Raw genomic sequence first — 13,248 nt, forward strand, 5'->3', positions numbered from 1 at the left:
AAATATGTGGAATTGCAGGAAATTATCTTTTTTTTTGTTCTGGGGATATTGTCTCAACTAAGGGTAGAGAAAACGACATTCACGATAGGAAATCTCAATCCAAGCTATATTCAAACATTAACAACCCTACCACCACCAGATTGTCCCATCGTATTTGCGATTCGAACCACCAGCCCTCCAGGTGCTACATGCAATTGCTGAATGCCTGCTTCTCTATTTCTAGTTAGGCAACCAGCCACCCTAGGCCTTTGTGGGAAACTTTGTGCTACGAAACGTCAAATCTGACGTTCATTTGACAAAAACTTGATCCCTTCTAGCTAAGACTCCCCACCTCCTTGATGTTTGCATTTTCTTCACCCACACAATTCCTAATTTTCGCTGAAACGTAATTACGTCATGCCGTAACTGGGGAGCCGCACAACCGCATTGTTGTTGGCGAAAAGAAACCAGCTAGCTACTGATCGTTAGCAAGTCGCAAAAGGACATTAGTATTTGGTGGCTCTTCAGAAATATTTATGTTTGTAATAGAATCGAATTTGGAATTTAGACCGTCGTCGTTTAAATTTATAATTCAAAGCTGCTCGAGCGGTGCCCGTTGGATGAGAGGATTGTGTGTGGATTTACTGCTGCTGCTCTGCAGGCCACATCGCCATTGCTTGCAAGCGCTGCTGTTTTCAAAAGCGGAATTACTGAAAATACAAAGGTAACGTTAGATGGCTATAGCCAAATTTGCTGTCTATGCACATATGTATGCTTTTCAGAACAACCTAAATGCATTTATACAAATAGATTATACATTCTAGTGATGAAAATGATAACTTAAACGTTACCGAATCGACTCGGATCCTTGTTTAGTCGGACGCCATATTTCCTTCCTTAGTTTATTGTGAACGTTAGCTAGCTAGCTAGCTCTTGACTTGAGGCCGCTGGCGCTACTTTTACGGGATCTTCCTCTCCTAGCTCAATATACATATTATTTATGCCTGGCGCAACCTTCAACTAACGTTAATTTTAAACCTATGTAGGTTATGCACTTACTAGCTAACTACTAAGTTAACTACTACGTTAGGTGGCCACAATAAATTGGCTTTACGCTAGCAGTTAGCCAGCTAGCCTAATATAGCTATCAAGGCAACTCTATCACAACGATAGCTATCTAGATAGTTGTGTTTAAGTAGCACAATTTAACATTGCCAGGATAACTAATTGGTTAGCTATTTTTTTTCGCTGACAGTTGACTAACGTTAGCTAGGCTAGCTAAATGGTTGCTTAGCAATTATGTCAACTTAATAAGATGTTGCGCGCAAGGGACTTCCCATTTGTTTCTCCCGTCTCACCCTCTCCGTTACAATGTGTTCTGTTAGTTGAGGATACCTATATTTGTTGTCAGTGGAATTTCCAAAGAACAGTCACCTGGTACATTTTGGAGTCATAAATCAGCTGCTGTGTTTGGCTTTCATTGTGTAGTGTGTACATGCCCAGTCTGCCAAATATTTCAATGACTGTGTCTCTTCGAAAAAGAGATGACAGCTCAGGCAAACTGTCTATTTCGCTACTCCTCTAGTTAGCATGTATTTTGAATGAATGCTCAACAGCGAAATTAATAGTATCTGTTCAATTATTATGCAACAAACAGTTAGCAACACTCATATTTTACACCGTTTACCTTCCAAATAATTTAGAGTAGTTACAAATATTTAGTTTCTGGTTTCACAGAACAACAAGAAAGGTATGCCTCTCCACACTTCAAGTAGGCTAGTTTGGGACTTTGGGTGAATATAAAAGTTCATTTAGGCTTATCCTAGGTTACTAGCAAGTAAATTGGCCCAAATACTGTAATAATATAGGCCTAACCAGGTTGTGGAGAAATTGCGTTTGTTACATACACCTACTTACATTTATTTCCCATCTGCACACCATAAGGAAGTAAAAGTGATGACACATTGTATTCATCCATGCCATGATATTTGTCATGTCAATGAAAAGCCTTCTGTTATTTCCACTCAAAAGAATAATAGACAACTGAAACCAAGAAAGGGAAATTGTGACTATTGATATATTACAATCTTGGTTGTTATTGGCCTAAGTAAAATCTCAATGAAAGTGTTTTTTTTTAGTGTTTATTTAGGTCTTCATGATGAAGAAAAAAGTACGGCATTATAATCGCATGTCCACGCCCCAGAGGCCTCCCTCTCCCATCAAACCTTCACCGAACAAGGAGACCCTGACATATGCCCAGGCCCAGCGCATGGTGGACCTAGAGATAGATGGCCGCGTGCACAGGATCAGCATTTATGACAAGCTGGATGTCATCGCCGACGATGACCCCACGGCCCAAGAGATCATGGAGTGCAACAGCAACAAGGAGAACAACGAGAAGCCCCAGCAAGTGCTGGTCCGCTCGGTGAGGCTCAAAAACAACCAGCAGAAGAAGAGCGCCGCCCTCACCACCACGCATGGGGCTGCCCCGCAAGGGCGCGCCCTCCTGGAACCCAAGTTCCGCGCAGTGGAGTACAACCTTCCCGCGGTGCCTCGGCGGCCCTCCATATATTATAAGTATTCTGAGAAGACTGCCGAAGAGCTGGATGAGGAAGTGGAGTACGACATGGATGAGGAGGACTACGCTTGGCTGGATCTTCTCAATGAGAAGAGGAAAAGTGAGGGCGTCAGTCAGGTGTCCCAGAACCTCTTTGAGTTCCTTATGGACCGCTTTGAGAAGGAGTCCTTCTTTGCCAGCCAGGGTCGGAGCGACCCGCAGACACTCATCGATGAGGACGCTGTGTGCTGCATCTGCATGGATGGAGATGGACAGGACAGCAACGTCATCCTCTTCTGTGACTCATGCAACATTGCTGTGCACCAGGAGTGCTACGGTGTTCCCTACATCCCTGAGGGCCAGTGGCTGTGTCGCCACTGCCTCCAGTGCCCCTCACGGCCCGCTGAGTGTGTCTTCTGCCCCAACAAAGGCGGTGCCCTGAAGAAGACTGATGATGACCGCTGGGGCCACGTGGTGTGTGCCCTGTGGGTGCCAGAAGTGGGCTTCTCTGACACAGTCTTTATCGAGCCCATCGACGGTGTCAGCAATATTCCGCCCGCCCGTTGGAAACTCACCTGCTACCTCTGCAAGGAGAAGGGCGCCGGGGCCTGCATCCAGTGTCACAAGGTTAACTGTTACACAGCCTTCCATGTCAGCTGTGCCCAAACGGCCGGCCTCTACATGAAAATGGAGCCTGTCAAGGAAGTCACAGAGACGGGGTCGCCCACTTTCTCTGTGAAGAAAACAGCCTTCTGCTGTGCTCACACTCCTAAAGGGTGCACCCGGAGACCCCTGGCTATCTACAAGGAAGGCCATGCTAAAAACGGTGTCTGTCACAAGAGGGGTGACAAAAGAGGGATGACGAGGTTAAAAGGGTGGCAGAAGAAGAAGAGCAAGAGAATAGTGGTGGTGCCTGAGGAAGAGGCTCCAGCTGTGCCTGGGCCTAGTATAACCCCCAGCAGGTTGGCATATTATTATTACTACTTTTGTCTACCAATAACTAAATATTTTCCTGAATAACAAACCTCCCAATAAATGTGTGAAATGTACATTAAACAGAATAATCCTGTGTCTGACCAATGCTAACATATTCTCCCCTCTCAGTTTCGACACGATTCTCAATCAAGTGTCTGTCCAGAAGAAGAAGGCGTTTGTGGAGCGGGTCCTGAGCTACTGGATGCTGAAGAGACAGTCGAGGAACGGCGTGCCACTTATCAGGCGGCTACAGGCCAACCCTCAACCCCCCAAACCAGATCAGCCGGTCAGTCTAGTGGTCAGTGTAATTGTTTAGTAGTTTTCATGGTATCCGAATCCTTGTGATAGACAATTGTGTCTGCTTTAAACATGACGTTGTTTTTCAACCGTTGTCCAGTGCTTGGAAATCAAAATAAAGCAGCCTAATACTTGAATTGAGATAGACAGTTTCCTGTGTCTAGGCATTTTTCTCAAAAGTAGGTTTTTGGATGCTAGAGATATGGGCCATTTATCCATTTCAATATGGACTATAAGAAGAAAGAAAAAAGACATTTAATAGAAATTTGCCTAGTTTGTTGGTCAGTGGAGTCAAATACAAAAAAATGGATGACAGTCGATGTCCATTGAAGGTGCAGTGCATCAACAAGTATTCATACCCCTTTACTTATTCAACATTTTGTTGTTACAACCTGAATTCAATATTGATTATGTATATATTTTCCTCGCCCATCTACACACAATACCCCATAATGACAAAGTGAAACATGTTTTTACAAAAGTTTTCACATTTATTGAAAATGAAATACTGAAACATCTAATTTACGCAAGTGTTCACGCTCCGGAGGCAATACTTTGTAGTAGCACCTTTCTGAGTACGTCTCTAAGAGCTTTCTACACCTGGATTGTGCAACATTTGCCCATTTTATTATTTTCAAAATTCTTCTAGCGCTGTCAAAGTGGTTGTTGATCACAGCGTGACAACCATTTTCAGGTCTTGCCATAGATGTTTAAGCCGATTTAAGTCAAAACTAACTCGGCGACTCAGGAACATTCACTGTCTTCTTGGTAACAACTCTGGTGTGGATTGGCCTTGTGTTTTAGGTTATCATTCTGCTGAAAGGTGGTTCATCTCCCAGTTTCTGGTGGAAAGCGGACAACCAGGTTTTCCTCTAGGATTTGCCTGTGCTTAGATCCATAAAAAAAATTATCCTGAAACTCCCCAGTCTTTAACGATTACAAACATACCCATAACATGATGCAGCCACCACTATGCTTGAAAATATAGAGAGTGGTACTCGGTAATGTGTTAAGGCAAAACCAATACAACACTTTGTATTCAGGACAAAAAGTGAATTGCTTTGCCAAAATGTTTGTAGTATTACTTTAGTGCCTTGTTGCAAACAATGCATGTTTTAGAATATTTCTATTTATTCTGTACAGGCTTCCTTCTTTTCACTCTGTCAATTAGGTTAGTATTGTGGAGTAACTACAATGTTGTTGATCCATTCTCAGTTTTCTCCTATCACAGCCATTAAACTCTGTTTTAAAGTCACCATGGTGAAATCCCTGAGAAGTTTCCATCCTCTCCGGCAACTGAGTTAGGAAGGGCGCCTGTGTCTTTGTAGTGACTGGGTGTATTGATACACCAACCAAAATGTAATTTAACAACTTCACCATGCTCAAAGGGATATTTAATGTGTGCTTTTGATATTTTTACCCATCTACCAATAGGTGCCATTCTTTGTGAGGAATTGTAAAACCCTCCTGGTCTTTGTGGTTGAATCTGTGTTTGAAATTCACTTCTCGACTAAGGGACCTTAGTGTGGGGTACAGAGATGGGGCAGTCATTCAAACATCATGTAAAACTTCTATTATTGCACATAGTGAGCCCATGCAACTTTAGGCTTAACAAATGGGAAGAATAATTATTGACTCAAGACATTTCAGCTTTAAATTTGTAATGAATTTGTAAACATTTCACAAAACACAATTCCACTTTGAGGTATTGGGTATAGGCCAGTGACATCTCAATTTAATACATTTTAAATTCAGGCTCCAACACAACAATATGTGGAAAAGTCGAGGAGTGTGAATACTTTCTGATGGCACTGTAGCTCTTTGTAATTTTCTGCCGCCTTACCTGAGATTAAGGTCTTGTGGATGTTAATTAAAATGTCTTTATGGACACTGATGTTACAGGATCGCAGGGTGGAGGATAATCGAGTGATGAAGGAGCAGCTAAAGGAATGGCACCGCCTACGCCACGACCTGGAGCGAGCTCGCTTACTGCTCGAAATGATCAGGAAGAGGGAGAAGATAAAGAGAGAGGAGGTACAGAGAATTGGTCTCGGGTTTTCAATCTGATAACCCCAGTAGTGAAATAAGAATGTTTATGTGACAGCATATCAATGGCTAGTAGTTGTAAGTCCTATCAATAAAATGAGGTCAAATTAATTTCCTTTCAAAAGATAATCTGCATTGTTAAAAGAGCTTTAGAAGTGGTTGTTGGATCCCCTTGTAACTGTTAGTATACTACAGCTTTGTGCTATGTCCTGTAACCATTCAGATGAAGGTCCAACAGTTCGTTCTAGAGGTACAGCTCACACCCTTCAACATTCTACTACGAGCTGTCCTGGACCAGCTTCAGGAGAAGGACCAGGCCAAGATCTTTGCCCAGCCTGTCAGCGTTAAAGAGGTATGGTCCCCATACCCCCAATAGAATGTTACTTTCACAAATTAAAAACAAATGGTACCCTCACAGAGATTGTATATCGTTCTATTTAGTTATTTGGGTACCTTTCACTTAGCATCGTGTTTTTTTTATTATCTCCCCATCCTCAGGTGCCTGACTACTTGGACCACATCAAGAACCCAATGGACTTCTCCACCATGAGGAAGCGCATTGAGGCCCACGGCTACAAGAGCCTGGAGGAGTTTGAGGCCGACTTCAATCAGATCATATTCAACTGCATGAAGTACAACGCCAAGGACACGTTCTTCCACAAGGCCGGTCTGCGTCTACAAGACCAAGGCGAGGCCATCCTCAGGAAGACTCGTCGGTATGCAGAGCGAATTGGCTTTGACTTTGTCAGCGGGATGCACCTCCCTGAGCCGCCCAAGGTGGAGGCTCTTCCCCCTTTCTCCTGGGACGATGGTAAGGACAGTCTACATATGTTTACTTCTCCATTTATCTTGTACACAGCCTATGATTTATGTTACTGTAGTATTGGGGAATGGGGAAATGTTTTGAGCTCAGCCAACCAAGTTGTTGTTTGTGTGTGTCTGGCAGTGGACCGGATACTAAACCCAGCCAACCGCCAGCACATGTCTTTGGAAGAGCAACTTAAAGAGCTGCTGGAGAAGCTGGACCTGAGCATTGCCATGAAGTCCAGTCCATCTCGCAGCAAGCGACTGAAGCTGCTCAAAAAGACCATCACAGATGTTCGCAGCGAGATATACCTAAAGACGAGGCACCCCGCTGCCTCTTCCTCTGAACCAAAACCAGCAGAAACTGAGGAGAAACCACTGCCTCCCACTGGACACAGCACACAGGAAGAAGGTACATATCAGGCTGTCTTAAAGTATGAATTGGTTCAATTAAACCTTCTCTATATCTTACTTGATGAACTGTAGCTAATGATTGTTTGTTCCACATGTCAAAATCACTTTCCTTTTCTACTGTGCTTCTGTTTTGATTGTATAGGAGGCAAGTCTTTGCCCCCACCGAAACTAGAGCCATTGAACTCTTCGCCGCCGCTTTTCACCTCAGACAGTCATTCAGAACCTCCCTTGCTCAAGCCCATCAAATCCAATGTGGACAAGAGCCAGAAGACCTCCAAGTGCAACGGTGTCAAGACCGCTACCTCTGTACCCCAGGAACCCGTCAACGGGCACATCTGTAACCCGCTGTTCCCAGTCAGTGACCTCAGTTTCGTGGCCACCTCTATGCTCGCAGAGCCCTCTGGCACGGGCAACAGGCGGACCAATGTGCTCTTATGCAAGTCCAAGAGTGCTAGCCTGCAGAAGCACCCAAGGACAGCCGAGCACTTGCCCGGCTCCCCGCCTCTGGGAGCCAAAACCTTCCTCTCTGTTGTCATTCCTCGCCTTGAGACCCTCCTTTTACCCAGGAAGAGGACCCACAGCTCCAGTGGAGACTGTGATGAAGATGAGGAGGAATCGCCCATCAAGCGCCTTGACACAGGTAAAGCCCAGTGTAAATATGCAAATGCCACCTTTTTCTTCGCATTCATGTACAAAATTCATATTTTTGGTTTGCAAATGTCATAGTAATGGAGAGGCAAGTGGGTGTGTAGGCTCTGACCATTTCGTTGTCTCCAGGACTAGCTAATGGCTTTGTCGTTGAACCAGAGAGTGAGGCTAGCCCCAGTAGGCCGCTGGAGCCTCGCCGGCGCTGTGCCTCTGAGTCCAGCATCTCCTCTAGCGGCAGCGTGCTGTGTAGCACAAGGTATGCTTGTTAACACCTCAGCACAATGGCAATATTGCAGACTCTGCTGGCAGCACTCTGCTGTGTAGCACCAGGTACAGGATTGGCAGTGGGCCTACATCACAGTGCCATGTTAATGTAATATCTGATCCTCTAGCAGCTGTCTGTAGTCTATCATCACTTACCAGGCAAAATGTTGCACTCCACTATTAGCACATTTGCCATTTGCTCACAGTAGCCTACTCGGTTTTCCTTTGTTTTTACTGTAGCACGGTCAGAGTGCCAAAAAATGGAAAAGGGAGGCCATCCATGGCACGTAGGAGCACAGTGGACGACAAAAACACACTCATCACCTGTATCGAAAATGGGGACTTTACCAAAGCCGCTAAGATTGCAGCAGGTGAGACACTAGTTCTTTCTGTAAATAAATGCTAAGACTGGACTTATATAATGAATGATAAATGTAGTATCTGTATTTAGTATCTGTCTAACATTTCTATCTGGAAAAGCTGGCTAAGTCCTCTTGTCATTGCCTGCTACCCAAAGGCTTGTTCATAGTAGTTTGTTTTTAGCTTTGGAATTCTACCACTTTCAATAACTCATCGCCCAGTAGACATCACGGAATTCTGCTGTTCTTACATTAATTGGCTTCCCATGGACCACAAGTCTCAGCTTAGAAAAGTAGAGGGTAGCCTGAAATCCAGACCTGCTTGTGGCAAGGAGTGGAAGGTTAGCACAAATTGACTCGTACCCAGGCTAAGTAAAGGGGCTGGTTTTGTCCCGAATTGTGTTTTTATTGATATTCATAGAATGAGTGTTAAGCAAGTTCTGAGATTGATAGCAGATATACACTGAGTGTATAAAACATTAGGAACATCTTCCTAATATTGAGTTGGTCCCTCTTTTGCCCTCGGAACAGCCTCAATTCGTTGGGGCATGGATTCTACAAGGTGTCAAAAGCGTTCCACAGGGATGCTGGCCCATGTTGACTCCAATGCTTCCCACAGTTGTCAAGTTGGCTGGATATCCTTTAGGTGGTGGACCATCCTTGATACACATGGGAAACTGTTGAGCTTGATAAACCCAGCAGCGTTGCAGTTTTTGACACTCAAACCAGTGCATCTAGCACCTACTACCATTCCCCGTTCAATGGCTTGCCCGTTCACCCTCTGAATGGCACACAATCCATGTCTCAAGGCTTAAAAACTCCTTTAACCTGTCTCCGCTTCATCTACAATGATATAAGTGGATTTAACAAGTAACATCAATAAGGGATCATAGCTTTTACCTGGTCAGTCTGTCATGGAAAGAGCAGGTGTTCCTATTTTGTACACTCAGTGTATATAGTCTTGTGAGTGTGCATATAGTCAATGCAAGATGGTGTCAGTGCAGATAGTCTGGGGAACCAATGTATTTTGATTTAGACAAGAATGTGTGCCAGCATGTGTGTGTTCCTTGGTAAGAATGCATCTGAGCACAGTGTGACAAGTGACATGAGCTTGTTTGACAAAGGACAACTGAGGCTCCCAGCACTCTGCGTTCTAACACTGGGGCCAGGGCAAACTTTTTTAAACAACCCTTATTCTGTCAACATCTTGTACCAGTGGCCTGAGCTGACATGCCCCAAGGCACCAATGATCTCCTGGTCACCCAGTCTAGACTAAGAAATCCCACTTCCTATACATAATTCAGCAGTTTTCGGTCATCTTCTACTCTGTCGCAAACAAAGTAATGGTCACCCTCTACAATTCACATTGTTTCAAAATGATTACAACTAAAACTGTATTTCAGTGTTTTGATGCCCTATAATACTTCCCTGTGTGTGAATGTACTGTATGTTCATGTTTTTGTGTGTCTCCTGTCAGTGTGAGCATGGCTTTTAGAGTAGTCTCTTGTCTGTTTGCAGTGAACCCCCCATAACTTGCTTGTCATTATTCCTGCTTCCGTAGAAGTTGGCAACGGAAATATTTGGATGCCTGCTAGTGCTGCAACATATGTACTGGAACCCCTTAAACTAGTTTGGGCAAAATGTAGTGGATATCCCTCCTACCCCGCCTTGGTGAGTTTGAGTGAGCGCATGTCCCAGACTGGCCAATGCCCATCTATATATGTCCCATTTCCATCCATTCCTCTCATCGTAAGTGGTGTAGCTCGTGTTTGTGCACGCCCTGCAGCTAGCTGCTTAGCTTCAGAGTGTTATGAGTGTGTTAGGAGTCACACAGATTGCTTACAGCTTTCTCGTTGACTCAGGTAGCATGGCATCTGTGTGTGGTAGTGTGTGTCGTCAGTGTGTTAATGTACGTTCCTGTCCACCAGTTTGAACCTTTGCTGCACCACAACCAGGATTCCCCTGCATCCTCTTGTTTTCAGGTCACTACAACCAATCACTTCTCTTGCCCCCTCCCCCATGCAGATCATAGACCACAAGATGCCGAGGGCGGGGTGTCACCACAACGGGGTCTCTCTCCCTCTACCCCCTCTGGACGTCCTCAGGGTCGGCGAGCAGATGCAGTACAGGTCCGAAGAGAAACTCTTCCTCGTCCACTTCTTCGACAACAAGCGCAGCTGGTGAGACGACACTCCCCTTCTATAGTTTGACACTTGTAATAATCTTCAAACATGGCCAGCGGTATATTTTTTATCAAATAGAGTTAGTGCTCAGGTTCTTGAGTTGCAATGGCAATATGATGTAGCATAATTCTAGCATCATCCTAATGATACTTCACTGTCTTTGACAGGCAATGGCTTCCTAGAGCCAAGATGGTTCCCTTTGGTATCAATAAGACTGTGGACAAGATCAAACTGATGGAGGGCTGCTCGTCTGGCATCCGTAAAGCAGTGCAGACCGCCTTTCATCGCGCTGTGAGCCACCTGAGCCAAGTCAAGGACAAGCCTAGCAGCAAGCCCTGCAATGTGGACTAAACCTGCTCATGCATCCCCTCACCTCTAGGTGGAGCCCTTCAACTCTCCTTAGTTTACTTGATATTCCACAGCAGTCCCAGTATTCCTCTAACACACACACCCTGTCTTTGTGTTTACTGTGTACTGGGGGAGAATCTAAAGCCCTCAAGTAAGTAGCCCTACGGTCTCTTGGTGCAGGTTTCCATTCCACCTCATGTCTTGATTATATCAACTGAGCTGCTCATGGGTAAATGGTATGTGTATGAACACCACTACACGCATGCTCCCTTTTAATCTATTCCATTCTAAAAAACTGTAGCTGGCAACATGTAATATCCACATGAATCAATGAGCTATGCAACTGAACTCAAGCGATTGGGTTGGCGTGTGCAAAAACCTTAATACAGAGTCCTAGAACTGACTCACGAAAATCACTGGTCTAACCTGATGAATGTTGAATTTCTGTCCTGTAATATGCTGCAACTTTCACTGCTGCAACTTTCACTTCCATCATGATTCTCACCCTCACTCCCATTTCCTCTCTGCAGTTGCCCTGTATTTAACCCTGTAAATACCTGTACACGGCGTGACACTAATTTATTCTGTTTTCAGTTATTGGTACTGCGTGTTCACTTTCTTGCTATTTATGCTGTAGGGGTGATTCATGTCAGCACTATGGTGCTTATTAAATATTTGCTGGTGCTACAACCTGTGCAAGTCTTGGCTACAACTGAGACTCATCCAGGGCAAAATATATACTGTATCGATTGAACGTTTGTTTTTATTTCAGCTACTTTTTTTATGGTTTCTTAAGTTATTGAAGTTTATGGACAAGCTTCTCTCTGCATTATTGTGGTTTTTAAATACAATAATGTTTTTATGGGACTTAGTGTGTTTTGTTTGTACATATTTATATAAATCTATATAATTGTATACATAAGATGCTTTCAATGTTTAAAAAGCAGAAAGTGCATCATTCACACAAAACCAAAAATTTGCTGCCCAGATTTTCGATTCATTTTTTTATTTTATTTTTTACAGTTTTTGGTGTGCGTGTCTGTGTGTGAGAGAGATCTGTGAATAACCTGTAAAACGTTGTCTTTGTTCACAATGGTTTTGACTGTGTTACAGGGACCTATACCATGACCATAGGTGAATGTGCCTGTACTAATTTATTGTAAAGGAGAAATGTATATGCATTACTTTATATAGAAAGAATTGTAAGAGATACTATTGTCTCACTAGGAGCCAACTGTGTAAAGGCCATTTTTGGCATATTGTTTGTTTTAATCAGAGGCATTAATCTTGAAGGTGGGGTGATAGAATCCATTACATTTTATTCAGTTAGGAGGATCTGGGGTAGCAGTGGGTAGATTTTGTTTTTTTCAAAATCCATTTTTGTATGGATGTTCTGTAAATAGACTTGGTACTGGTCTTATTCTCTGGGAAAACCACATTATAGCCAATGGGAGTGGATGCTGGCAAAGTCCAGTATGTTTTTATATAAAAACACTGAAAATAAAATAAAAATGGTATTGAATCACTGATTTTCTGTGTGATATGGATTTTTGTGTTCAATGACATGAAATTAAGACAATTACAAAAGCAACCACAAGAAGGAGCTGTGCCACCATTGTATGGAGTGCAGCTGGAGAGTAATTCATTTAAATTATGTTTAACCATGGCCCAGGGCATCGTGGAGCATGTCAAATCACAAGTCCACCTTCATCTAATACATGATGGTTCAACCATGATCAAGATAAAAAGTTGCTGTCATAAAGTAGCCTAAATGCCCTTTTTAAAACATTTAATTCCTTAAATATCTTAAAAGCTTTGACATTGATCTGTTATTACGTTTCTTTTGTTAAAATGACAATCTAGCAAAAAACTGTGGCTATTCTTCAGAATTGTATGCCAGGCATCACATAGTCCATGCGTTGGGCTTCACAGCACCCACATCTCCCCTCAATCAGATGCTAATTGTTCAGGGAGGAAGGCTGCAGCAGCATGAGCCGGAGAAAGTCAACCAACCATGAAGATCAATCTCCCAGCATCAACCTCATCAGAGAACTTTTGACTGAGCTGCATTTTCTAATCCGCTAGCTCAGCGGCAGCCCCTCTCGTGTGGAGGGGGGGCTGTAAAATTATCTGAAACCCCAGAAATTTGAGTCTCTGTGACAACCGGGTATTTGAGAATTCATTATTTATGCATGCCATGTCTTAGTCAACATACTTGGGGAAGGAAGACGACACCTGCAGAGGGAGAGTATGATAATTTCATGCTGCAAAAGCTGTAACGGGATTCAATTCAGTGGCAGTGTAGGTCATGACCCCTGAGTCTTGGTTAAAGATGTCAAACAGTTCTTCAGAGACCAATCACTTTTTTTCTCAA

General features: G+C 43.6%; 1 protein-coding gene across 5 annotated transcripts; it reads left to right on the forward strand.

Moving 5' to 3' along the window:
• The first annotated feature begins 386 nt into the window (after window positions 1-386).
• Window positions 387-12,403, forward strand: LOC129862725 (bromodomain-containing protein 1-like). Of its 5 annotated transcripts, none has more exons than XM_055934633.1 (13): window positions 387-703; window positions 2,118-3,498; window positions 3,641-3,809; window positions 5,711-5,842; window positions 6,078-6,206; window positions 6,353-6,665; window positions 6,801-7,070; window positions 7,215-7,712; window positions 7,850-7,976; window positions 8,225-8,355; window positions 9,905-10,014; window positions 10,369-10,523; window positions 10,694-12,403. In XM_055934633.1, exons 2-13 carry the CDS (start codon window positions 2,135-2,137, stop codon window positions 10,875-10,877), a joined length of 3,582 nt encoding a protein of 1,193 aa, XP_055790608.1. In that variant the 5' UTR covers window positions 387-703; window positions 2,118-2,134; the 3' UTR covers window positions 10,878-12,403. The 5 variants fall into 5 exon arrangements, with proteins under 5 accessions (XP_055790608.1, XP_055790610.1, XP_055790609.1 ...); XM_055934635.1 differs by having other exon boundaries at window positions 7,880-7,976; XM_055934634.1 differs by having other exon boundaries at window positions 3,641-3,797.
• The last annotated feature ends 845 nt before the right edge of the window (window positions 12,404-13,248 follow it).

The sequence above is a fragment of the Salvelinus fontinalis genome, chromosome 9, assembly GCF_029448725.1.
Source record: "Salvelinus fontinalis isolate EN_2023a chromosome 9, ASM2944872v1, whole genome shotgun sequence".
Lineage (NCBI taxonomy): Eukaryota > Metazoa > Chordata > Actinopteri > Salmoniformes > Salmonidae > Salvelinus > Salvelinus fontinalis.

What these genes read in the sequence shown, in the direction of transcription:
- LOC129862725 (XM_055934633.1), top strand. Translation starts at nt 2,135, where the DNA reads ATGATGAAGAAAAAAGTACGGCATTATAATCGCATGTCCACGCCCCAG. An exon ending in ACACAGCACACAGGAAGAAG is followed by an intron (nt 7,071 to 7,214) that starts GTACATATCAGG and finishes TTGATTGTATAG; the next exon opens with GAGGCAAGTCTTTGCCCCCA. An exon ending in CATCAAGCGCCTTGACACAG is followed by an intron (nt 7,713 to 7,849) that starts GTAAAGCCCAGT and finishes CGTTGTCTCCAG; the next exon opens with GACTAGCTAATGGCTTTGTC.